Source organism: Quercus robur, chromosome 12 (genome assembly GCF_932294415.1).
Source record: "Quercus robur chromosome 12, dhQueRobu3.1, whole genome shotgun sequence".
NCBI classification, from domain to species: domain Eukaryota; kingdom Viridiplantae; phylum Streptophyta; class Magnoliopsida; order Fagales; family Fagaceae; genus Quercus; species Quercus robur.
In genome coordinates this window covers 11769455-11794605 of record NC_065545.1, presented here as the reverse complement: position 1 = coordinate 11794605, position 25151 = coordinate 11769455, and the positions used below count along the sequence as shown (strand labels likewise).

At 31.9% G+C, this 25151-nt stretch overlaps 2 protein-coding genes across 2 annotated transcripts; both read right to left on the bottom strand.

Moving 5' to 3' along the window:
* Positions 1–908: 908 nt before the first annotated feature.
* On the bottom strand, positions 909–10280 carry LOC126709227 (cystinosin homolog). The gene is made up of 8 exons (XM_050409363.1): positions 10030–10280; positions 9776–9908; positions 9488–9577; positions 9259–9383; positions 7057–7099; positions 5840–5957; positions 5706–5755; positions 909–1233 (listed from the first exon to the last, which is right to left on the bottom strand). Exons 1-8 carry the CDS (start codon positions 10146–10148, stop codon positions 1084–1086), a joined length of 828 nt encoding a protein of 275 aa, XP_050265320.1. The 5' UTR covers positions 10149–10280; the 3' UTR covers positions 909–1083.
* A 2623-nt stretch (positions 10281–12903) lies between these two features.
* LOC126709812 (photosynthetic NDH subunit of subcomplex B 3, chloroplastic) lies at positions 12904–18047 on the bottom strand. Its single transcript, XM_050410155.1, has 6 exons — positions 17818–18047; positions 17461–17574; positions 16258–16311; positions 15754–15816; positions 15362–15424; positions 12904–13266 (listed from the first exon to the last, which is right to left on the bottom strand). Exons 1-6 carry the CDS (start codon positions 17986–17988, stop codon positions 13231–13233), a joined length of 501 nt encoding a protein of 166 aa, XP_050266112.1. The 5' UTR covers positions 17989–18047; the 3' UTR covers positions 12904–13230.
* Between the last annotated feature and the right edge of the window lie 7104 nt (positions 18048–25151).

Sequence of the window (25151 nt, the reverse complement as noted above, 5' to 3'; positions counted from 1 at the left end):
ATTAAAAACTTTTTGTTGAAAGTACTATAGATAAAGATAAATATTAGTTGAAATAGTACAATAAGATCCATGGATAATACTAAAAAAGTGCAGTGGGGTCATAAATAGTAGCAAAAATAAACTGAATAGTAAAATAAATTGGCAAAAATAAGCTTGCCAAAGACATGGATAACGACATTGTTTGGAACAATACTATAATAAAGAAAAAAAAAATTAACGGATGCTATAAGGATATTGGTTTAAAAAAAAAGAATTTAAAATTTTTTTATAAGAAAATTAAAAAACAACTGATTTTTTGAACAATTTTTTACATTTTTCATGAAAGTGGTATTAAAATTTTCCTAAAATGATCAATTATATGAATTTTATCACTATGATCTTGGAGAAAATTTTGTATCTCATTCAATAATGAATTTGTACATAAAACTCTATTAAAAAGCAAATCTAACTAATCAGTCCACAGTATTAGTCAAGCAAGTGAATTACATATGCATATAAATAGAACTAAACTACAGTAGCTGAAACATTAACAACAGTAAGAGATGTCATTTTTACTCTCTTGTTTTATATTTGAGTTATGATAAATTAACAAATGCTCTAAGCGCACCAGTGAACCGAACTCTTATAATAATCTAATAATATATGATATTGGTCCTCTTGATATCAGAGCGACTCCTCTACTCTCATTTTCTCAACACGCATCCTGTGAGTTTGATGATCCTCAATGTGAATAAATATATCGTCTTTTATATTTTGTATAAAGTTTTTTTTTTTTTACCTTCCTTTATGAGAATGCTTTATATACTGAACATGTTTTAAGCCAACTCTACATATGGTAACTATAGATCCTATCACTTATGCAAGAATAGTTTGATAGCTCAATTTATCAGGAAAGTGAAACAAAAACCTCAAAAATTCCACATTAATGATTTCCATTATACAAAAAGTTAAAGGTACATGTAAATAACAGCAAAGCTTGCCTGATTTCCCAAAAACATTACACGTTTCTGCTTATAAGAAAGCATTTCACATCCATAAGCTTCTCTGAAAAATAACCACGAAGCTTATACATTACAAGCTCATCTAAGCTTTATCTAACTGTGGATGATCAGAAGTCTTAATAAGCGGCTCTGTGCTTTCCTCAACGAGTTTAGGCAAAACTTCAGCATTTTCGTTTGGAGGATAGAGCACATAACGTTGACACATGAAAATAAGGTCAAAGAATATAGATACCTGCCATAGCATCCATCACATCTTTAAAATAAGTCGAGAAGAAGGTAAAAACAAAAAAGATGAGTGCAATATGCATTCAATCAATCTTAATAAGAAATAAAATTTGACTAACCAATGAAATATCAACAAATCTTTAAAAAGAAAACACTAATAAGGGGTAAAGATATAAATGGCTGTTTGATTTTGCCCGGTCTTGAGCACAAGGTTTGCTAAAGGAATATGTCTAGGGATTTAGGAAGAAAAATATGGTAAATTCTGTGCTTTACTACCTAGAGTTTGTCTAGCATGACTACCAAGCTATAGAAAATTTTAACAAACATTCATTCATCAAAACCAACATGTCCCTCAATATTTACCGGAACCTTTTTGAATTGGACTTTCAGGATTATATCAATAAGGAAAAATAATAGGCCATAATTATGACATAATAAAATCTCACAGGATCCTCAAAATTAAAATAAAAGAAAATAAATAAAATCACATAAGATCCTCAAAAATAAAATACAACCAAAAAAAGTCATATCTTATAATTTGGACCAACGGAATTAATCAAAGCATTAATTAAGTCAAATCTCTATGTAAATTAGCTTGGATTTTATATTGATCAACACTTGCTTAAATTTTCTTGCTGATAACATGTTTTAATGCATGAACCATGACTTAATCCCCTACTATAATTTTTCCATGTGAATTAACCTAAAATTTATAGTGATCATCATTTGCTTTATTTTTTTTCCTGACAGCAAGATCTAGCGCATGACCATAACATGCAAATGCCCCTACTCACTCGAATTTTCTAACATGTAGTGACACTGGAAGAAGATCTAAAGACTTCTTAGGTTTTTGACTATGTATGTCTTCAAATGGACTCATGCCCATAGACCTAGCAATAGGATTATCGTATGTAAATTGGGTAGCAGGGAAAATGAAATCTTCATTCACTGCACTTTCAAGCTCTTTTAAGCTTATAATGATAAGGCCCTTTCTTTTGTCGCATCTTTTGTCTTACTCTTGTCAGTAGGCTTGGGGCGCAAAGGATTAAGCTTGATGTTCTAAGTAATGACATCAAAATCATAAAGCCAAGCTCTACCTAAGATGATACGTCCTGCATTGATTGGGATTACATCACACTATATCGGGTCCTTCTAGGGGAGGAATGAAACAAGGACAAGGCATCTCCCTTAAGGTGGCTATGATTACGTAGTCTGCTCTAGACACCTCATATGGGTTGGGTAGGGGAACATGTTTCAAACCTAGGCAAGAGATTATATTCTAAGAGACTACTTTAATGCTTCCACTATTAATGATGACCTTGCCATCCTTGGCTCTGCATTTGATGAAAGTGTGGAAAATTGCACTCTGCTGCCAACTGTCACTCTCTTTAGGTTGAGCCAAGAAACACCTATACTCTTACATGTGTATCTAGCCTATCCTCTATTTACTTGCCTTGAAGTGTTATGGCCCTAAACATTCTAGGTATTTAGGATCTCCTTTGCACTGTTATCCACGTCTTTGATCTCATCAATATTAGGCTAATCCTCATGACCTTCCTGTTCTGGGCCATCAACAAAGAGGGCTTTATTGGCACAACTAGCGGCAACATGACGAAAGCCCTGATACTTTAAGAATTGGATCCAGGACTTTGGTCATTAACTATTACCTTTCCTCTGCTATCCCTGCCCATGAGGATACCCTACTAGGGTTGAGCATCAGTTGAGGTGGACCTAGCCCAAAGTTACTACTCAAAGTTTGAGGATTGCTTGATATGTTTCAGGTCTTAGATTGCCATGCAAACTGAGGATTAGGGGCTATTTTATAGTTTTGAACATATGTATAAGCCTGATCCAGGGTGGTGACTTCACGGAGGACTTCTAAACCTACTCAAGGTTACCCTCTCATCTTCGACTATGTTGCACTGAATCTTGTATTCCTCAAATTGTGATATGCAGTTGGTAATATGTCAATTACCTTGGCTCAGATTATGCCATTAATCTAGAAGATCATCCTAATACAGGAAGATATTTCTCCCTAATTTTCTCCTTCATCTATATTCAATTAGTAATAGCAAGTTCGTTTCTCATAATAAGGAGCTATCCGATACTCTCCCAGGAAAATTTGGATCTACGACCTATAAGCCTTATATTTGTGAATTAATCCCTTTGGAAGGATGCTTGTAAGAGTTCTAGTTGGGCATCAGACTTAGTGTGTCCTGTTCAATATTTGCAAACAGATCTTGGAATGTTTTTAGTAGGGTTTCTAGGGTTTGCTCCATGGTGGACTGGGACTCTGAAACTCAAAACTTGACACTAAATGGCCACCATGCAAGTGCATGCAAAAGGGGTGTGCTAAAATGCAGATGCAAGTGATATCAACAAACTTTTTTTTTCCCACAAAATAAATCTACTAACATAGGAAAAAGCTAATTTAAGTATGGAGCTTGGTCAGTGATGCAAAAGAAAGGTTGTAGTCAAGCAGTTGTGGTACCAAAAGTAACCCATAATAGTCACAATTTTCCACTACTTAGGCAAGCTAAAAAAATGATAATAATTATTGGCTAAGTGAAAGGAATCTTAGTTATGATCAAAGAAATTTGTTGTCAAGTATGATTTTTTTTGGCTCAAAGGGTGAACAAGGAAGCAATTATTGACAATCAATGGCTATTTCTGGTAATGAAGTTTTGTAAATTAATCCATCCAAGCACAGAGAAGTTGATGAGAATTTTAAATAGCAATTTGAATTGATAAGAGAAAATAGAAGAGTTCAGAGCTGGATTGAGGTTGTCTCTAAGTTCTAACCTGGGCTACCCTGAAGTGTGGGCTGCTCAACCAAGTGTATAGGCCATTGGGACGTAACTTATGATTGGGACTCTTGCGTGTGGCCATGTAGACAATCTGGGCCTTGCATGGTTGAATACACTATGTCTGATAAATGGGATGCATAAAAATATAGCCACTTATTGCTAGCCTAGATCGTACTTACTCTTGCCCTTTCCCAGCATTTAAAAAAAAAAAAATCTAAAGTTACATTACATGAATTACGGCCAACGTATTAAAAAAAGTATTCTCAAGGATTTCCCTGTTGACTAAAATTGCATCGCTCTGAGATGGAAGTTGATTCTTAGAGACAATCAAGGCAGTGATCAGTGATGATAGTGGACGTCCTCATTGTGGGTATTGGTCCAAGCAACGATCAAATGACACAGGTCCAGCAATGGTGAAATGATTCTTTGGTGCAGTTTTCTGCAATGCAGAGTGAATGGTGGTCTCTTGGCACTACACACAAGGAGAAGAGAGCAAGACCAGCAGCAGTGTAGTGAGCTTTTTAATGAAACTGTGGTGGTGACAGCTTGCAGCAAATGCAGTAGTGATTGTGACTTGATGGGGCTCACCTCACCGCTGGGAATCTCATCAAGCATGTGTGGACTTGCAATTGGCAATTGGCAATTTTTTAGCAAACGAGTTTCAGTGCTTGATGGCTTATGATGTGGGTCAATGGAGTGATTGGTGACCACATGGGTTTCAGCCTGGTGTGAATGGGCTAGGGGTCCATCAGTTATTGTGAATTCTTGAGTGATCTTGGGATTTGTTGGCTGCATGGTGACAAGTTGTGCATTTGGATTGACTGATTGGCTGGACTTGTAAGGATGGGTAGATTTTGGTGCCGGTGGTTATGGAACATTGATTTGAAATTTGGTACAGCGGTTAAGGGGTGTTCTTTGTGGCCTCTGAAGGCTAAGTTTATGGTTTTCTAGTGATGGTGGCTTGACAGATTAATTTGAATTGGGGTTTGCTTTGATACCAAAGCTGATGCCATGCAACACAAGGTTTGTAAAAGGAATATGCCTAGGGATTTAGGTCAAAGAGCAAAACAACCCTAAGCTTCACCACCTATGGTAATTTGAACCCTAGACTGCCTAGCTTTTGAAAATTTTCAAGAACATTTTCTTTCGTTAAAATCAACATTTCCCGGAGCCTTTTTTAAATAGAGCTTCTAGGATTACATAAATATGGAAAAATAGTAAGCCATAATTATGACATAAATAAAATCACACTCAAAATCAAATTAAAAGAAAATAAATAAAATCCATATGATCCTCAAAATATAATAAAACCATTTCAAATCCCATTATATGGACTAATGAAATCAATCAACATTAATCTGGTGTCCACACTAGGTCTCATGTACATCTCAAGCAACAATTAGCCTTTAAAAACATGGTAAGTTTCTTTTATGCGGAGTTTGACATGATTGTTCAAGTATTTTTCACTTAATTTCTTTCTTTAGTTTAAAAGAGCTGGAAGTAATTCTTATATTAAAATGACAACTCAAATTAAAATCTAAAAACAAAGTCATCTACCACATATTTTATGGCAAAAGCACAAGAAAATGTAAACACCAGATTAATAAATATCAGTTAAAGAATGAGGTATAGAAGGTGAAAGTAAATCAGAGAAGTCAAGAATATTCTATACCAGAGATACCAGCATCTTTCCTATGTTCCCAAAAAAGTTCACCAAAGAACCTGGAAAGAACCACAGGTTAGGCATACATTATACAAGGGCAAATTTGGATGGTAAGATCTATGCTTAAGGACGAAATAATACACCTTGATCTATTGATTGCACAATCATCTGTAAAAAATTTGTCGTCCCTCCTGTAAAATCAAGTAAAATGTAGCCAATGCTGAATCCAGCAGTGCTTTTTCGTGTGAAGTTCATAACTGCCTATATTTCATAACAAATTCATTAATACAATATGGAAGGCAAATCCAGCTGATACTTCAAGTACAAAGGTCATGATACCATCACAAAATGCCAAGCAATTACAAGATTTTTTTTCTTTCAATAATTATTTATATATGAGGTAAAGACAGTTAAAACACCTAGAATCAATGATATTTTCCCCTCTATTACCAATTAAGCAAAAGCAAATAATTTTGAGTCCAACTCCAAGGGGTTGTTTTGGTGCTTCCAAAGGCTTCATGAGATCCATGGTATCCTAGGTTCAACACTCCTACCCAGTATCTTAGGGCCACACCAAGAGATCCCTCCCTATAAGTACCTTGTTTGTGTGGTATGGGGGGCACTACACACACTCAGGAGAATAGTCAGATGCTCGAAGAACTCTGGACACTGACATTAACAAAATAAAAATAAAAATGGAGCACGTCAAAGCTATGTCCATAAGGTATCTCATCTCAACTTATTAATTTGCATTGCTTAACACTACTTTATGAAAATAGAAGCATAATTAAACAAACGAACCAATTCCAATTAATTGTTGATGCTCCACATTACCCATCAACATCTTAAAGGCTTGTCCAACACCCTAATTTTTACGAATATTAAAAAATTCAGGCTATGATGCTAAGTGAAATAGAATGATAAATTTAAATTTTAGAGGCTTTTCCAAGCGCCCTTTTTTTCGAAATCATAAAGTTACTAATTTGTGATGACCCATCCTATGTCAATTATAGTCAATGACACCTCACTGGCAAATTGAATTACTAAATAAAAATCACTGTTAAATAAAGGTTAAGTTAAAGTAACAGGTTAAAACTAGTCCTTCCCAACAAAGCATCTCTTCAAATTCCACAGAAATATTTAAAATTCAAAAATTTTAATTAGCAACCAGGGATATTCCAACGTGAGACCTAGGGAAAGGATTGAAGGCAGTGCTGTAAAAGTGCAAAGTACAATCTAAGAGAGCCTCCTACAACAGTCACACTATACCCAGTGCCTCAATAGCATAGCCAATAGATTAAGTACTCTCAACATCTTAAATAATATAATATAACTGACTTAAAGCAGTCACAATTCTGACCTGGGGAATATACTTGATGACTGTCATAAAAGCTTGAATTGAGCTGCAATAAAGAATTTACAGAAAGATTCAACAGAAAATTTAACAACAGTTCTACAAATCATAAGCAATACTACAGTGAAGTTCCCTCAGATTATTGAAGTTTCTTTTTGTAATCACTCCTCTTATCTCCCTTTTTTTTTTTTGATGGGGCAGGCAGAGTTGGGAATGTTACAAATACTGAGGAAGAAAGGAAACCATTATTTTACAGATAGTACACAGAATAAATTCCCCCATTAAAATTTAAAGTAAGTGATGAATGCAATCAGTGTAAAGAGATTTCATTTATCTACTCCCATATTAGACCAAAATAAGTAACTTTGCAGCTGGTGACATTTTAAGGGAAACTTTCTCTCAATGCACTGTTTGGGGGTCACCAATTTCAATCTGTAAATTTTAATTTAATCCCAATTTTATCAGCAGAAATACAGCAGTAATAAAGCAATAAATAGAAGCATGGAGATTTGGTAATGAAGTGGAAAAACAAATAAGAACTTTTTCATTGGAAAAAAAAAAAAAAAAAAACACTAGGGAGGTAACTTACCCCACACGTAATTTTCTATAAAAGAAGTTTAAGACCAACTCACATAACCTTTTTAGTTAGATTTGCAACCCAGTAGACAATTTGTTGACTACACCACACCTCTGGACTTTTTATATGTGGGCACCTTCACAAACAACATGTCTACTTCAAGCCGAAACTCTGGGATCTCAGTGAACGCACTGTTAGAAGGCAAAGAACTTTGTGGTTTCAACAAATATGGGTCTTTGAAGTTCTTGGTTAAAGGTATATCATTAGGGTGCAAAGTCAAGAACTAGAGCAAGAACAAGAAAGAGGTTTTTGGGTTTTGAAACAAAGAAAGGCTCTCAAAATGCTCAATGGTACGACAGCCTTCGTAGGTTAAAAAGTCATGCTTTATTTGTATTTATAAGTTAAAAACAAAACAACACAGTCCTTTCCTTATGGGAAAGAAAAAACAAAGACTAAAGATCTTGCTCAAACAAGGGACATGGGAACTTTCAGTTTCAATTATGGTTTCGCTTGAGCAAAATTGTTACAGTTGCAATTTTTTATGCAGCTTCAAGACTTGTCTTTTTCTTCACAAATGCATGAGCATTACAAACTCTTTTTAAGAATACAACGTCAAAGGATATTACTAATCCAAATCCTAACACAACCTAAGCATCTTCATAGATCACTGTGAAACTTCCTTCTAATCAAGTGACAAGAAGGCCAAGGTTCCTACATTCATCCGCAGTATCATGACAAAATTCCAATAATTCAAGAATAATCTCCATTTAAGATTACCCCATCCTCACCAGCTTAGCTGGTCTACTAAGAAGGCCTTTATGCCAGTGCATAGAGAAAAAGTCCAACATTGTAAGGAGAGGAGTCCAGAGTTTCTTTAATTTTCCAACATTTAGCATTTTCCAAATTGGAAAGACTAGATTAAACATTGTCATTATCAGTGAGAAGTTTTAGGAACTGAATATGGAGTAACCATATCTTTCACAGTAAAACCGAAGCAAAAGATGTGAGAGGAATCTATACACTCAAGTGCAACTAAGATAGCAATATTATTATATTAGAGATGAAAGAGGATAGTCTCCAAAAGGATGAAGAAAAATATCACACTGAGGCCAAAAGCAAGTAATTGTGTCCAGGCTCATCTTATTGATGCATCTTATAGTGCAAGTGACAAGTCCACCTTTCCAAACCAGATGTATGGCAATTTTTCAATCTTCATAGTGTGCAAAGGCATAAAACAAATCAGATCTTAGAAATCACACTGATATTAACTTCAACGCAGAACCATCCTTAATGCAGGTAAAGTGATATTCGACCTTTTGAGAATCCATGGTAACAAGTTGATGTGAAAAAATAAACATCAAACTAAAAGAGGGGTACAACAACAACAACTAATCTTTTGTCCCAAAAGTTTGGGGTTGGTTATGGATCTAAGCAACAAACTAGTCAAGATCGACCACATATATTATTTTCCGTAAAATAAAGGTAAAAATAGGGGGCCAAAAAAAAAGAAAAAGAAACTTTGCATTTAATGGTCATCCTAGCCTCCTAGGCAAATAGAAAATAAATTGTAAGCCATTATTGCCATTCACATATGGTTGAAATTCAAGATACATAAAAGAGAAACATCTTACTTGAAAATGGAGATTAGCCAAAGCCAAGAATGGCTTGGTAGAGCTAGGAAAAAACAAACAGCAGCAAATAAGAACACGGCAAAGATCATTGCAATAGCAATCTTGGAAACCTTCTGGCTTCCGCGCTATAGAAAACCATCAACAAAGGTGAAATTCAATACTCCAATCCCCAACAAGATTTACCAAGATAAAGATCTTCCACAAGAAGATAAAATAGTAAACCACTTACATCATAGATTAAAATTTGGAACACGATTGTTGAGGTGGCAAGAACAGCATGGGTAGAGAAAGCAACATCATTTGCAGCTACAGGTAACATCTGCAATAATTAGAATAACAACAAAGTAAAGAAAAAAAAGAATTTACAATGAGAATCAAATCCAAATACCCAGAACTTCAAATTCACACAATGTCACCCACAATCCAAAAAACAAAGCAAAGATTTCATTTTTTTGTTGTTGTTGAAAACTTAGAACCTTTTTACTATCTGGGTACAAAGAAGAAAGCACAAACAAACCTGTTCATAGCCATATTTTTCATAGTACTGCTTTTGAATAACTGAGCTAAAGTAAAGGGAAGCGTTGTATATGAGATACGTGGAGTGCTTCATCAAATTCAGAACCGCGAAGTCGAAGCTCAACCCCACCACACTATTACACGTTCACACAAAAAAACCCAAGGGAAAATTACTAACTCGTACAAACGTAGTACTTGGTGTTAATGTAATAGTAGGTTGTACAAGTTACAAGTAGTATATATATATATTACAACCTTTTCCTACGGAAATTCAAGATGATTTGCGGGTAGTAACCAATGGACCACGATGAGAAAGCAGTCCACCCCAGAACCTCGTACGTGATTTCCAGCGGAATTGAATTCCACGAAGCCATAGAAAAATCCTTTTCCTACTTAGTATTCTAGTAATACTCAATAAAGTACTCGTCCAATGGTCTTGAAATTTGGTAGAGAGAGAGTTGGTGGGCAATTTTTTTTTTCTTTTGTTCAATATGAAACTCGACAACGTGGGAAAAATTAACGGGCGATCTAAGGTTTATAAACTATTTTTAGTTTTAACCAAAAAAAAATAAACTATTTTTAGAAGCTTTTTATATTTTTAGAAAGCTTTTTACCAAAAAAAGTAAAAAATAACTCACTTTTTTTATTTATTTTTTTTTCTTTCTTTGAAAAGCGGTATTAAAATTTTTCTAAAATAATTTTTTTAGCAAATCTCCTAAGAAGAACCATTAATATGACTGTTTTTGGTTACGAATTTGCCAAGGAGCACCACTGCCGACGGACCTAGGGTGGGGGCCCAAGGGGCCCGGGCCACCCCTAGGTCCAAATTTTTTTTAGCCATTTTTTATTTCAATTTTGTAGTTGGATCTCTTTCTTGCCAATCAGTCTAGTTAGTCTAATCCAAATAACAACTATTTAATCTAAAAACTTAACAAAAACAATAAAAATATTCACAATGGTGATTGTATTTTAGTAAAAAAACTATTTTACTACCAAATAACAAAAAAAATCATGTGTTATTGGAAAAGCTAAAACTAAATTTTTTGCAATTACAGTAAATTGGTATAAATACCAGTTGACTGTATCAAGTTGTTAAAAATAAAATATAATATTTTATTAAGATTATATCTCTTCCTTCGATAAAAAAAATCAAATTCTCTCTCTTCTTTATTATTTTAATGAGTTGTTTAAATTATTTTAAATAAAGTGATAAAAAAATAGAACATTTGATATTGGATGTATTGTAAAATGAGGTGGTAAAATAGATAAAGTCGCATTTGAGGTACTAAAAGCTAAAAATTTTAGTACGATCATTGTGAATGCTCTAACTTAAAAAAAAAAAAAAAAAATCCATAACCAATCTAGTATTAAAAAAAACATTATTTTGTTTTTGTCTTTGTTGGTAGATGATTTCATCTTAATGTATTTAGAAACAACGATTTTGTGTATTTATAATTTTTTAATATGATATAGATGTCTATTTGAAGTTTTTTTTTTTTTCTTCTTCTTCTTTATACTCCAGCCCTTGCTAGTTTAAAATCCTAGATCCATCCTGAGTGACCATCGGTGAAAAGTGGGGATGGAAAATTGAAGAATTTAGTTGAAGTGATTTTGGAGGAAGGGGGGAGAAAATAGAAATTTGAGAGAAAATGAGGAAAAGAAGGAGTTGGATGGAAATTCCCATGTACCCTTCCCCCATCCCCTAAAGTAAATGACGTTATTCCTTTTCTTTATTTCTTCATTATTGAAGGTTTTTTTTTTCTTTCTTTCTTTTTTTAATATTCCAACAATAATTTTTTTCCTTTATAAAATATTTATAAATATAAAACAAGTTATGAAATAGGGGCTAACTCTATTTTCTACCTCTTCACTTTTTCACCCCAAATACAAATGAGGAAAACTAAAACCTTTTATATCTCCCATTTTTCCACCTCTCCATTTTTTTTAAATCTACCATGTGCTATCTGTGGGACCCTTTGTACGATGTGCCTGATCATGACATATAGTAAATTATTTTGAGTTATTTTATTTTGCGTTTGGTTAGCGGATTCTTTTAGAGTATTTGTTTATAAATCATTTTAGAAAAATTTTAATACCACTTTCATTTAAAATGTAAAAAGTTGTTAAAAAAATTAGTTTTTTTTTTCCATAAAAAATTTTAAAAATATTTCTTAAACTATGCTTTTGGGGCATCCGTTAATTTTTCCCTTTAATTTTTTTTTTTTTTTTTAATAAAATTTCATTGTATACCCTACAATTTTAAGATGTAACAAATTAAACCTGTTAGAATTTAGTTTTGTGTGTTTTTGAAAGTTGAGTTCAAAACTCAAATTTGGCTAAAAAAAGGTTGAAAGTTATTGGCACACTATACCCTACAATTTTAAGATGTAACAAATTAAACCAGTTAGAGTTTAGTTTTGTGTGTTTTTGAAAGTTGAGTACAGAATTCAAAATTGGCTCAAAAAAAGTCGAAAGTCATTGGCACACTATACCCTACAATTTTAAGATGTAACAAATTAAACCTGTTAGAGTTTAATTTTGTGTGTTTTTGAAAGTTGAGTTCAGAACTCAACATTGGCTCAAAAAAGGTCGAAAGTTGTTGGCACACCTCTTCTTCCTACACGAGAAACCATTCCCAAGATCTGAGAAGTGTGATCAGTAGACTCTGATTTGTGTCCATCGCCAGAGGTAAGAAGGAACATGATAGTGGGCGACCAATGATATAATGAAACAGATTATCATACTTCTAACGATAAGGTGAAACACAATAATACCCATGTCCAGTATAAGATAGAACTAGAAAGAAAAAAAAAAAAAATAGACTTGGTAATTGGTATAGTTAAGTATTTGGCAATAAAAGATCATGATTAAACTCAACAGTAACAAAAGTAATTTTCCAATAACAATAAAATGGTAAACTAAGATCAAATATTTCCATGATGATTATTGTTTATAGAGGTAGACTTGGAAGTGTGATGAAGGGAGAATGTATGTCCAACTGTGTACTACAATGAAAAGTATTTGCCTGATAGAAAAGTGAGGTATGAGGAAGATTTTCTTATGTATCTTTTAGTATGGATGGGATGGTAATAGTAGTAACATGGCAATTAAAGAAAGTAAGAAACTATCTATGTGTAAATTTCATGTAATAGGTTGAAAAAGATAGCTCCAAACCATTTTAGAGTCAATATTTGTCCTAAAACTATACAAGGAAATGCCTCACAAAATTTCCCAACTGTTGAGAAAAACAACTTGACCAATTTCATTATGTGGACAGACGAAGTGGTATACACAGATTACCATTTACCAGTAACATCTGAACAACACATTACTATTTCAGCATGCCAGGCTAAGAAAATTTATAATTGTTACCAGTAAACATTTTTTTAATGTAATGATGCCTCCCTTTCAACAATAAATCATTGGCTGCATCTATGAATAGGGACCAGCTCTTAATTATTTCTTCCACTGGGGTATCCTTTGAACAACTACCTGCAACCGACAATCAGAATGCAAAATCACAATGATGGTCCATTTCAGTTAACAAAACTAAATTATGCACTGCTTATGAAAAATAAAAGGTGATGGTGGTTTAAGAAGAAATTTTATCAACAATAAAAGGTTAGATCTAATATAACGTAAATCTAGTGAAGATCTAATATGAACCAGCCAGAAGATGCCACTTCTCAAGCCGATTGACCTATTCAAAGGGTTTAAGAAGAAATTCTATCAACAATACAAGATTATAGTAAAGGAAAAAAAATAGAATTGAAGTTGGAACAATAAAACATCAAGTTTCAAAGAACTCAAGAAATATTCATATCTGGAATTTCATAATATATAAAAGAAAAAATTGCTACAACGACTAAAAGAGGCTACTTATAATAGTCTTTAGTAAGCCTAAAATATTAACTACTCATCACCAGTTTAACAGTTAAATACTAAGTATCCGATTTCATTAAAAGTCGCTAGACCTTTAAAAATTAGTAAAGACATAATAACAAATAAAACAGAACATAAACAAATAAATACTCTTCTAGTGATAGCAAACATGTTGACAAAATGGACTAATGGGCCTGCTTTCCTTTGAACTTCAATTCACATTTTTTCCTCGGGTTAGAGCAAACTCCGTTGAAAGTTTGGCTTCAATCTTCCACGATTTATAGTAGTCACAAAAAATATTTTCATCTTTTCTGTCTTCATCATCTTAAGAATCTAAAGAAATAGCTACTTAGCCTTAATATGCCAATAAGAGCTCATGCATTACAAGCCTGAGAACTTTTCTTCAATTTGTAGAATGAACAAATCATATAGAATAAAGTACCATCATCTAACATGATGCAATCTCTTACATATAGTTGAATTGAAGGATTAAAAGTGTAGTTTAGCCTTTTTTCAACATCTCCAGTTGATCTATCCTTAGGAAATATGAAATTTGTACAAATCCAGCGTAGGGCTACTCAAAAGTTAAGATTAATAAAATAATAAGTTTTAACCAAATATTCATCTTTCTGCTGGCAATGAATGAGAAACTACATAGAAGTCACAAAACGCTATGCTAATCAGACGCTATGCTAATCAGATGTAAGTTAAAAGCAGAAGGTCACCTTTCTAGTTTTTAAGTCAATGAACCAAAACTACTTGAAGTCTGAACAAAGAAGAAAAGCTACCTACCCTCTCACTAAAGCAGTATTTGTTACTGCAGGAAATAAAAATGTGGAGAGTATCTTCCTCCTTTTGCCTGGTGGACTGTGGTAACTGGTAAGGCTATGATTATTGTTTTTTATCATGTATTTTAAACAAGGCAGTATATGAGATTGATGAGAGAAATATTGCCAGAAAATTTACAAGAATGTGACTTACAAAAAGGGAAAGGAGTTACTAGATTAAAAAACAACAAAATATTGCTTTGTCATGGGGATTAATATTTTAATTTGAACAAATTATCAATCAACTGCAATGATCAAAATCGCTAAACATACTTTACCTCCTACTAGATAAAACCATATTTTAACTGCCTGAAGCATTGCAAGAGTTGACACAATTACCCATTTTAGGGATGTAGCTATGGAAGTAAATTTATTTACTAGAATTTGTATTCCGTTTAGCCTTATGGTCTGCTGTGTTTCACATATGGCAGCAGAGATATGGTCTGCTGCATGAAGGGAGAATTTATGTTGAAGAAAATGTTCTTCATATGATCAAATGGGAAGTGAGAAGGAGAATTGAAGGGAATGACTGATTTACTAAATCTGTTCAAAACAGAGTCTTGTGCTGTGTATGGTGAATTTCCTTAGCTGTTCTTAAACCCTCTTCTTCTTTATTCCCTTATCTTCTTGTGATTAGTTGATTGTTTTCCTTTGTATATGAGTTGGAGTAGGTGTATATACTGGTGCTCCAGTTTTGTTCTTAGGTGCTGATACTTGAACTTTGTATTCTATTCATTTGTGGTAATAAAATCTTCTCATTCATTAAAAATAAATAACATAAATAAATAATTTGTATATTTAATGTATCATACACATTTAACATACTTAAAAGCGTGGATTATTGCAACCCAAGAAGAAAAAATTGTTTGGAACAGTACCTTTCCAGAATTTTCCTTATTTCCCACTATAGTTTGACAAGCAAGCCTCCAAGATTCAGGTTTCTGTACATAATAACCCAAGTTAAACTAGCCATTGTTTTTAAAGAATTTACATGATGAACAAAAAAGAAATCTTCATATGAACACCAACAAAATAATTGACACTAGCTTTGAATTATGAGAAAAGCCATCATTTTTTTATATAGAAGCAATGAGATGAACTTTCAATTTCACATTGTTATTTAGCACCGTTACAACCTTATACAGACCATTGTTACCATTTAGTTCAAAAGTGTATCAGAAATTAAGGAACATGAAATGTTGGAGTGCTTATAAGAAGCATTTTCAATTAAATTTAAAGGGTATTTGAGTGAGAGAGACAGAGAGCTTGCCTTCTTCAGATACCGAAGCTCTGTGTTTGTTCTTTCATTTAGAAGATCTTTTCCATCAATAATCTGCACAGCAAGGAACAAGGAAGCTACAGATAATTAAAGAACATTACTGTTTAAATTTTGCTTGACTCCTAAATATACCTCACCTGATAGTTTGCTTTGGATATTAAAATATTTTGCTCAATCTCCCAAGTAGCATCTATATCTTTTTCCTATTTTGGATGAACAGAATATACAGCTTTTAATTGTAAGTCATTTTTATATATTTGCCTTTAATCTTGTAGAAGTTCAATAATTTTTTTACCTTTTGTGCAGAAACTTGGAAACATTGTACATACTGCCCCAAACAAAACCATTCTTTAAAAATAAAAAATAAAACAAGTTCTTGAACACTATTCTTTTAGTCCCTAGTCTCATAACATCATAAAGTTTTAACTTAATAAATAAAATTTAAAATAAATAAATAAACTGCAAGTACTAGATGAATGAATGTTAGAATTATACCTCAACAATACAAGTTCCACAGCTTCCACCACCACCACAATTCATCACTTTTCCCTAATCAACAAGTCAACACTGCATTTAACATTGGACCATTTGAACCCCAAATAAAATGAACATAACTGATCGAGCAATTTGTCAAGAGAAGAGACAGCTTTTCACAATTTAGAATCATGATCATTCATGTCATGACTCATGATTCATGACAATCAGGATTGGAGTAGAAAAGTATACAACATTAGCACAGACACCACCACAATGACTTTTGGAATTTTCGAAGAAAAAATTAGTGATTAAAAATCAACCACGTTTTTTCTTACTAGATACTTGGTGCCCATTTGGATTGGGTTGAAAGCTGCGTCTACGTTTGTTCTTTCACGTTTTTTTTTTTTAGCTGCAACATTTGACTTTTCCACTGTGAACAGTACATCCGTGCACTGTTCACAGGTCCCACAAATTACACTTTTCAATAACTTTTTTATTAAAAATGGATCCCACAGTACTATTAACGCATTTAAAAATTATCTCGCTACAGTGTTTTTAGTTTCAACAAAAATAAGCTGTATCCAAATGGACCCTTAGTAGCTAGAGACATCAAGGTGAGAATGGTGCAACCATGCAAGGCCTTTCTTCTAAAAATTTATATTTGAAAAGAAAACTATTTCAACTATTACTAATTTTGCTATAAAAAAATTATATAGAAAACTTAAAAAATTTTGTTTTTCGTCTCTAAATTATTGGAAATGTTTCACTTTTTGTCTTAAACTTTAAAAAAATAAAATAAAATAATAACTAAACTATTGAAAAATGTTTTTTTTTTCATCCCTATTTTTGTCTCTAAAGTCTAAACTATTGAAAAAAAAAAAAAAACTATTTTCAAAGTTTAAGGATGAAAAAATAACCTTTTTTTTTAGTTTATGAATGAAAAACAAATTTTTGGTAAAGTTTAGGAAATAAAATAATATTTTACTCAAAAACTTACAAACTACCTTAAAAAAAAGTATAATCAATGACACGTCAATAATATAATAAATAATTTTTTTTTTTAATTTTGTATTTGGAAATTGATATCTCAGTTTATAAAATGTATATAGTAAAATTTGTAGGAACATGTTACATGTGTAGTAGTAACCATGCGCACGTTAGAAATAGAAAGGGGAACAAGGCTAAAGTGAGCTAAAAAAGAAAGAAGGGAAATAATCTTACATACGTGGCATAGAGCTCAATCTTGTTATCCAACATGATGTTCCTCAGAAGCTTCTCTCCACTTATCTCTTTGGCTGTCTCCAAAGGATACGACCCATCACTCTCTGCCTTCGGCTACGCCAAACAAACAAAAACCCATTATCATAACATAACAAGTAGGAACCACGGACACGGATACGGCACGACATTCTGACACGAGCAATTTTTGAAAAATTATAAGTTGAAATGGCCAACACAGTATGATACTGGTACAAGGATACGACACCCTAAGTGAAGTGTCGTACTTTTTAGAAGAAGACAACAACAACAACAACAACAAATTGAAACAGTTGAAAGTTAAATGTAAATGCATGTTACCCCAATAAATTCGAGCTCAATTTCTGGCTTTTCTGGTGGAGCTGGAGAATTTGCAGCCACTGAGACAGAGAATGGTTTCTTTCTGAGGATGTTTCCGTAGTTGCCATTGCCGGAGGATAATTCCGGTGGCCGGAGCGACATGGGCGTGAAGCTCAAGCTCAGGGAAGCCATTTATATATATATATATTTTAGATAGACAAACTTTCAATCTGAAAAGTGAAAAACTATCGTGGGTGTTCCTTAATCCTTATGTTATGGTTTTCGAAAACAATGGGAACCGACGTCGTTTTGATTTTTCATATTCCACATAGTTGTTGTCCACAACTTTATTATAGATTGATGTCGTGACGAGGTTAATGTTGTTAAGGCAATACAAACGCCTCAATATAGGGATTTATTGCGTTAAGGTAGAAACTTTCGACGCAATAGATGTTATGGGATTACTTTCAATTTGATCCCAAGTTTTCTTAGCATCCAATTTAATCTATTTTTGAACTTGTAGTCAATTTAGTCATTATCATATTTTCCGTGACAATAATAACATGATTAACGGATTGTACCATTGTCACATTTAAAGCTTACTTGAGCAATAAAATAATATTAAAATTTTTAATTAACACTAAAAAATACCACATTGGCATTTGAAGGGAAAAAAAAAAAAAAAAATCCAAATTAGGGGTAAAAAACAGTACATCTATTCTGACTCTAAGAGTTTTACTCAGGCTAAATTAAAGAATGACTTCTACCATGTTTTAACCGTATTTTGTGCAACTATATAAATTACTTGTTGCACGACTTTTAGAGATAAGAAAGGATAGATGATGTACCAAAACTAAAACTTTCAGATCTTAAGGTATTCTTCCTAAGCCTAAACAGTAAAAACCATCTTGGGCCTGAGCAAAAACAGGAAGAAAAAATTGTGATCCTATACAACTTTAGCATCAATTGTTCATGAAACCATAGACTTTGATTCCAATGAATATATTGTTGTTGCACTTTTTTGAGGAGTTTCTTGGAGTGACAGAGGTTCTAATTCATGCTGGCGCTATTCATTCGTGGGGAAGATCACTATAGAAGGATTTCAGAGCAGAGTAATGCTACGGTGACAAACTATTTTATAATATTTTTACAAAATGTTGATGTGAAAAACTTCTTATTGGTTTTCATCTAGGCCTACAATTAATTAATATCACACTTTCATTTATCAATAATCACTCACTACATCAGCAGTTTGTAAAAAAATTTGTAAAATAGTTTATATCTCTAGTATTATTCTTTTAGAGCATTTAGAACTATTGTGATAGGAAGATAATTAAGTACAACGTTTGTAGAGTTATAGGACAAAATGGGTTTTTGCCCTTTTTGGGTAAATTAATTAGTCTTTTGCCTTTCTTCCCAAACTAAATAGGGAAATGCCCCTCTTTTGAAAATCGAGTTAAAAAAAAAAAATTTGGAGCCCTATAGTGATGTTTTTAAGGACCTATAATGACGTTTTAAGAACTTATAGTAACCTATAGTGGTGTTTTGTAACTTGATATCCAAGAAATCGAGTTATAGGCAATTTATTGCCTATAACTCGATTTCCTGGATATCAAGTTATAAAACGTCACTATAGGTTCTTATAAACGTCACTATAGGGCTTAAATCGATTTTGAAAAACTCGATTTTCAAAAGAGGGGCATTTCCCTATTTAGTTTGGGAAGAAGGGAAAAAGGCTAATTAATTTGCCCGAAAAGGGCAGAAGCCCAGTCCAAGTTTCATGAGTATATACTATTAAAACTGTTCCTTTAAAGTGTTGTCTAAAATGGTTGGACCCTTAAAGTGATTTTTCCATTGAAGGGATTCTTAATTGGTTTTCTACTTTGTTATGAAATCTTTTTGTTGCATTTTTAGTCCCTTGCATATTTATTGTTCTTAGATTTGGTGTTATAAATATAATTACAAAGATATTTGTTTGCAGTGCCTGTGTAGAATTAATTATAAACTCATTAATTCAGCTGCATAAATTGTTTAGGGGTTAACATATAATTTTTCATTATAAAATAAATTATAGCTTTCACAGTGATGAATCAAGAAAATCCCATCGTCCAGAGAGGCCTTTGGATGATCAACGAGTCATAAAGGCACATTTAATACATCTTCCGTTACTAAATGGATGAATAAATCAAGCATGACCATTGGACGGACATTAAAAGCATTGCAATAAATCACCAAAGGCGTTACCAAAGCCATTAAGGCTATCATTGAAGAGTAGACCTCTAACGGCTAGAAAAGCAAGTAACTATATAAACTATATCAGACCTCAAACAAAGGTACACAAAAAATATAAGATACAATACTCTCAATCTTTATCCTTCTCTCTCTCTCTCTAAGATATTTGACTTTGTCATTGGAGGCTCATTGGCTGGCACCACACCGGTGACCTTTTTGAGAGAAACAATATTTCTAATCTTGTGTAGGAATCAAGTTAGTCATACTCCATTTGGACAAATCTATCAACTAACGAATTTGGCTTCATTACACAATACTATGAAGTTATTGCTCAATGTGACATGCATTAACATCAGATTTAACAAAATTACTATAATGAGTTACCCCATTATTGCTTGCCAAAAGTGACCAAATATTAGGTTTGCACGCGACATAGCAGAGATTACTTTAGGTTAGATGTAATTGTCCTATTGGAACCCTATCATAATCTTTAAAAAAAAAAAAAAAAAAAAGTTATAAAATCATAGAGTTATTATTTAGTGCCGACATAAATTATCATTGTATATGACAAATTATTATTGGTGACCTTGTTATTGCATGCAATGTTATTATTATTACCTTTTAGAACGCATGCATTATTTTGTTACTTCTTTTCCAAAGTGATCAAAACATAAAAAATTTAAAAAAAGAAAAAAGATATAACTTTTCATGAACGTGACAACGCTTAATTACTGTCGAATTTGACGTATTTGTCTTATTTCACCATGTTAACATTTAAAAATAAAAAACACATATAAAAGAATTATACAAAGCTGTGGCCCTGTGGGGTTTACTATACACTTTGAAGTGAGTTTATAGTGAATAAATGTGAGTAAAGTTTTCAGGTGGCTACGATGTACTGCTAATGTAGCAAATATAGTTTTTTTTTCTAAGCCATGCATATTCTCCAATTAGTTTGATCCATAAGCTTATGTAATGGAAAATAAATTTTCGTTTTAATTACCCCCTCATCAGGCATATATATTTTGAAGCGTATATCATTTTCAGGTGTATCTTCCATCTTAAATTTTATGACATAGGTGGCAAAATATTTTGAAATGCATGTTACTCTCTCCAAATTTCATATTCCCTTCTTAGGCTTTTTGAGTTTTGATAAATCTTACCATTTATCTTCTTTTTTATAATTCAATTATTAACCTTAGTTTTTTATTTATTGAAGGGACTAATAGACAATATTACTAAACTATAAAATTCTTGGCTCTTAAAGCTTATTTTTATTAGTGGACATCAAAGGTTATAGAATCGTCAACTTTGTATATTTTTGTATGGACTGTGTTCGTTCCATACAAGATATTTTATAGTTTTATACACAGCCTAAAAATAATTAGTTTCAATTATTTTTTTAAACCGTGTAAAATTATTTGTGTACGACAAGTATTTTCCTTTTCATATCACTCTATTTTTAGGTGTACCTTTGAGAGGGATTTTGATCCAATGACTGACTTGATGAAACTTATGGTCCACATAAGAATACTTTAAGGGTGTAAAGAAACATCAATGGCGTACGAGCTTAAATTTGTTCCTCATTTCTCGATTTCAAGACGTGATGGCTAATAATTTTATGGGCCTCATTGTCAAATGCAATTAGTGTTTTCAGTTGACTACTGGCACTGCGTGCACGTTAATTTATGCTAAATAATTGAAGTAGAGGTTAAAAAAATGATTACTTGTTAGTTGTTTATTCAATCTAATTTTGTGCTAAGTGTTTTAAATTATTATTTTTAATTAATTCTAGCTTTGTACTAAAATGTCCCTCTAATTTGAATTTAGTTAAAAATTATTCAAAACCATTTATTATAACTTATTTGAGATTGATCTAAAATACTCTTCAAATTTTAAAACGTATCATTTACTCAAGTACCAACTAAAGAAAATTGTATTGACAATACCATATTCAATAATTCTCAAGTATTTCCTTATTCAACACTTCAAGAGGAAGGGTCAGGACTCTTTCATTTACTTTCTTGAAATTGAGTTTTCCTTCTCATCAAATAATTATTATCTTACTTAGGTCAAGTATACTTTTGGCCTCATTTTTCAAGCTGGTATCACAGACAGCTAGATAGTCGACGCACCCATCAAGTACAACACTCACTTGCACTCATAATATGAATAAGAGAATATCTTAAACTATCAAAGATTATATTTATTCTTAATTAAACTAAACGATGTAGTATTGTTTCATGATGATATTATTACGCATAATTTCCTATCAAATACTTGAAGAGTTTTAAATACCCTCGTTAGAAAAAAAATATATATGAGAAAGATTAAATTACAAACAATATAGTTACAAATTCATTCATACTGTACACACTGGGTGCATGAAGAATACATGTTATTATGGATCTGTTGACAAATTTTTAGCCTAGAGCACGTGTTCTGCATCTTTATTATCCACGAAATTTTTGCTTAAGCATTGGCCTTTATATTAAAGAGAGAGGCTAAAGTGCAAGCAACATAGTTACAATATCCACACTTTTTATGTGGGTATGGACAGTATGGTATCTCTATGAGAAACGAGATTATCCACGATAGTATTTTCCACTCGGTTGATAATTTACGTCACATTAGACTCTTAATTATGCAATTTTCTAATCATAGTTTTTTTTTTTTTTTTTTTCATACTAATTAAACTGTTATAAAATCAAATAGGATAGTCTTTAGGTTAAAATTATCCATTTTATTATTATTTTAGATGAGTAACAACATGATTGCAGATTTATCACATTTGTTAATAAATTATGTCATTAATTAAACGTTAACAATGATACTATAACCTGAAAAATATTAGAATAATCATTGAAGGATGCTGACTTTTAAATAAAAGATAAAGTTTTCCTCTCACGTGCTTAAATAAAAATAGAACAACAATACTACATTCTACATATATAATAAATTTCATAACTTTTATTTAGAAGAATATTATGTCCACAATAATTTTACAATAAATTTTAAATGACAAATTGTTGCAGGTTATTGTTGGTGGAAAAAAAATAATTTAAGTAGTAGGTTTAAATTAAAACCAATAATAATTTACCATTTATGATTTATTATAAAAGTATTGCAAACATAACTTATTTTTTTATTACAATTTGTTAAGATCTTAAATTATAAATAGATTATTTTTATTATAAATTAATCCCAATCATCATTCTAAGTCTAACCATAATGAAAAATGTTACAATCATTATATTTATTGAAAATAGATATCTACTCTCCACCTAGCTTCTTAAATACTCCGAACTTGTCAAAGAAATAAATGCGTATCTTTTATTAGTTTTTTTTTTCCTTAAAAATTCATAAAAACAAAACTTAGGAAACTCGGCTGGAGTCCATTTATGAGCTTTGACAGTTTGTTTAATTGCATATATATATATATATATATATATAAATATTTGGTTTTATGTGGCAATTCAGTTCAGACAAGCAAGTACAATATGTAGTAATTAAATTAAACAAACAACGGTGTAGAGTGGATGGTGAGTTAGACTCAGCTTCACACGAAACCCAAAGTGCAAGAAGGGACAGCGGGGGTATAAATGGTAAAGAGTGTATGATTGATGGATGGCTGGTGGGATCAGTCAACAAATATACTTGAGAGAATATCTGCCCTTATAATTCCTTCTCCAGCTAGTGGCCATTATTTGCTTTGCACCAACAACGTCTTATAAAACTCCTTTTTCCTACTATTTAAAGTCTGTTTGAGGATACACTTATTTGGTTAAAATTTAAAAAAAATTGCTAAAAATATTATAAATAAAAGTAAAATTTAATTAAAATAGTATAGTAAGACTCATGAATATTATTTAAAAGTGTAGTAAGATTCATAAATAGTAACAAAAATAAGTTAAACAGTAAAATAAGTTTGCAAAAATAAGTTTTACCAAACGGAAACTTATACCAGTGAAACTCATAGATGTTATGTGAGAGTGTCTTATAAGTTATAAGTCATGAGAGCTTTTATGTGAATCCTTGTATAATAACAAATTGTCTAAAATTTACACAGTTTTATTTATAAAAAAAACCTATATCAGTTCGTGTATAATTGTGTAAATTTACAAGTTTGTTACAGTAATTATGTAAATTTACACTTACATTATTTATTTTACATTTAGTTGTTTATTTATTTTTTTATATATCTCAAGGATGAAATAAGAAAATTGATGGTGATTATTGTATGTGACAAGAGAGAAACAATTAAAAAAAAAAAGACAAATTAATATTTTAATGAAATTTAGTGTAAAATTAATAATATGATGTGGGTGTTTTAAAAAGTGAGTATATAAAATAGAAAAAATATATTTTTATACTAAAATAGACATAAATTTTTGTATGAGCTAATGCGAATTAATGTTGTAAGATCATTTCATGAGATCGGGGACTTGGGGACTGATATGGGTTAGTAGTGTCCTCCCTTTATTTATTTCTATCTTGCTAGCACTACTCTAATGGACAACCTTCTTAAACTTTTCCTTCCCCATCTGTAATTTTTTAAGAAGTGTTGGTGTTAAATGAATTTTTTTGTTTAATTTGAAATCGTCTCTAAATTATTATAAAATGTAATTTGAAAAAAAAAAAAAAAAAGGAATAAATAATTTGTTATCTTTAAATATATATATGATTTAGTATGAAATGATGGGACGCTGAAGAATATTGATTTTGTTAATTTAGAAAGATATAATTTCGTTTTTGAAAAATTGTAAAAGCCCTCACTTAAACTTTCATTATTCTATCATGTGTCATTAAAGTAATTGTATACATGATAAACAAAGTGCCAAATGACACCTCATCCGGATTCCCTGTTTCAGTAGGCTTAAGCTCAGCGGGTAGAGTATCACTATGGTTATGCTTAGGTGGAAGACATCAATTTAGGTCACTCCCCCTACCCATTTTTCTTTCATCAAAAAAAGAAGTGTCAAATGACATACTAAAAGGTTAACGTGACATGAAAATAAACTAAAAGGTAACAAGTTTAATGAATAAATTTAAAAAATTTCTTTTTTTTTTTTTCAGTAAAACAAGCTTAATCATTAACTTAGGAATTCACAAGTTTATTACAA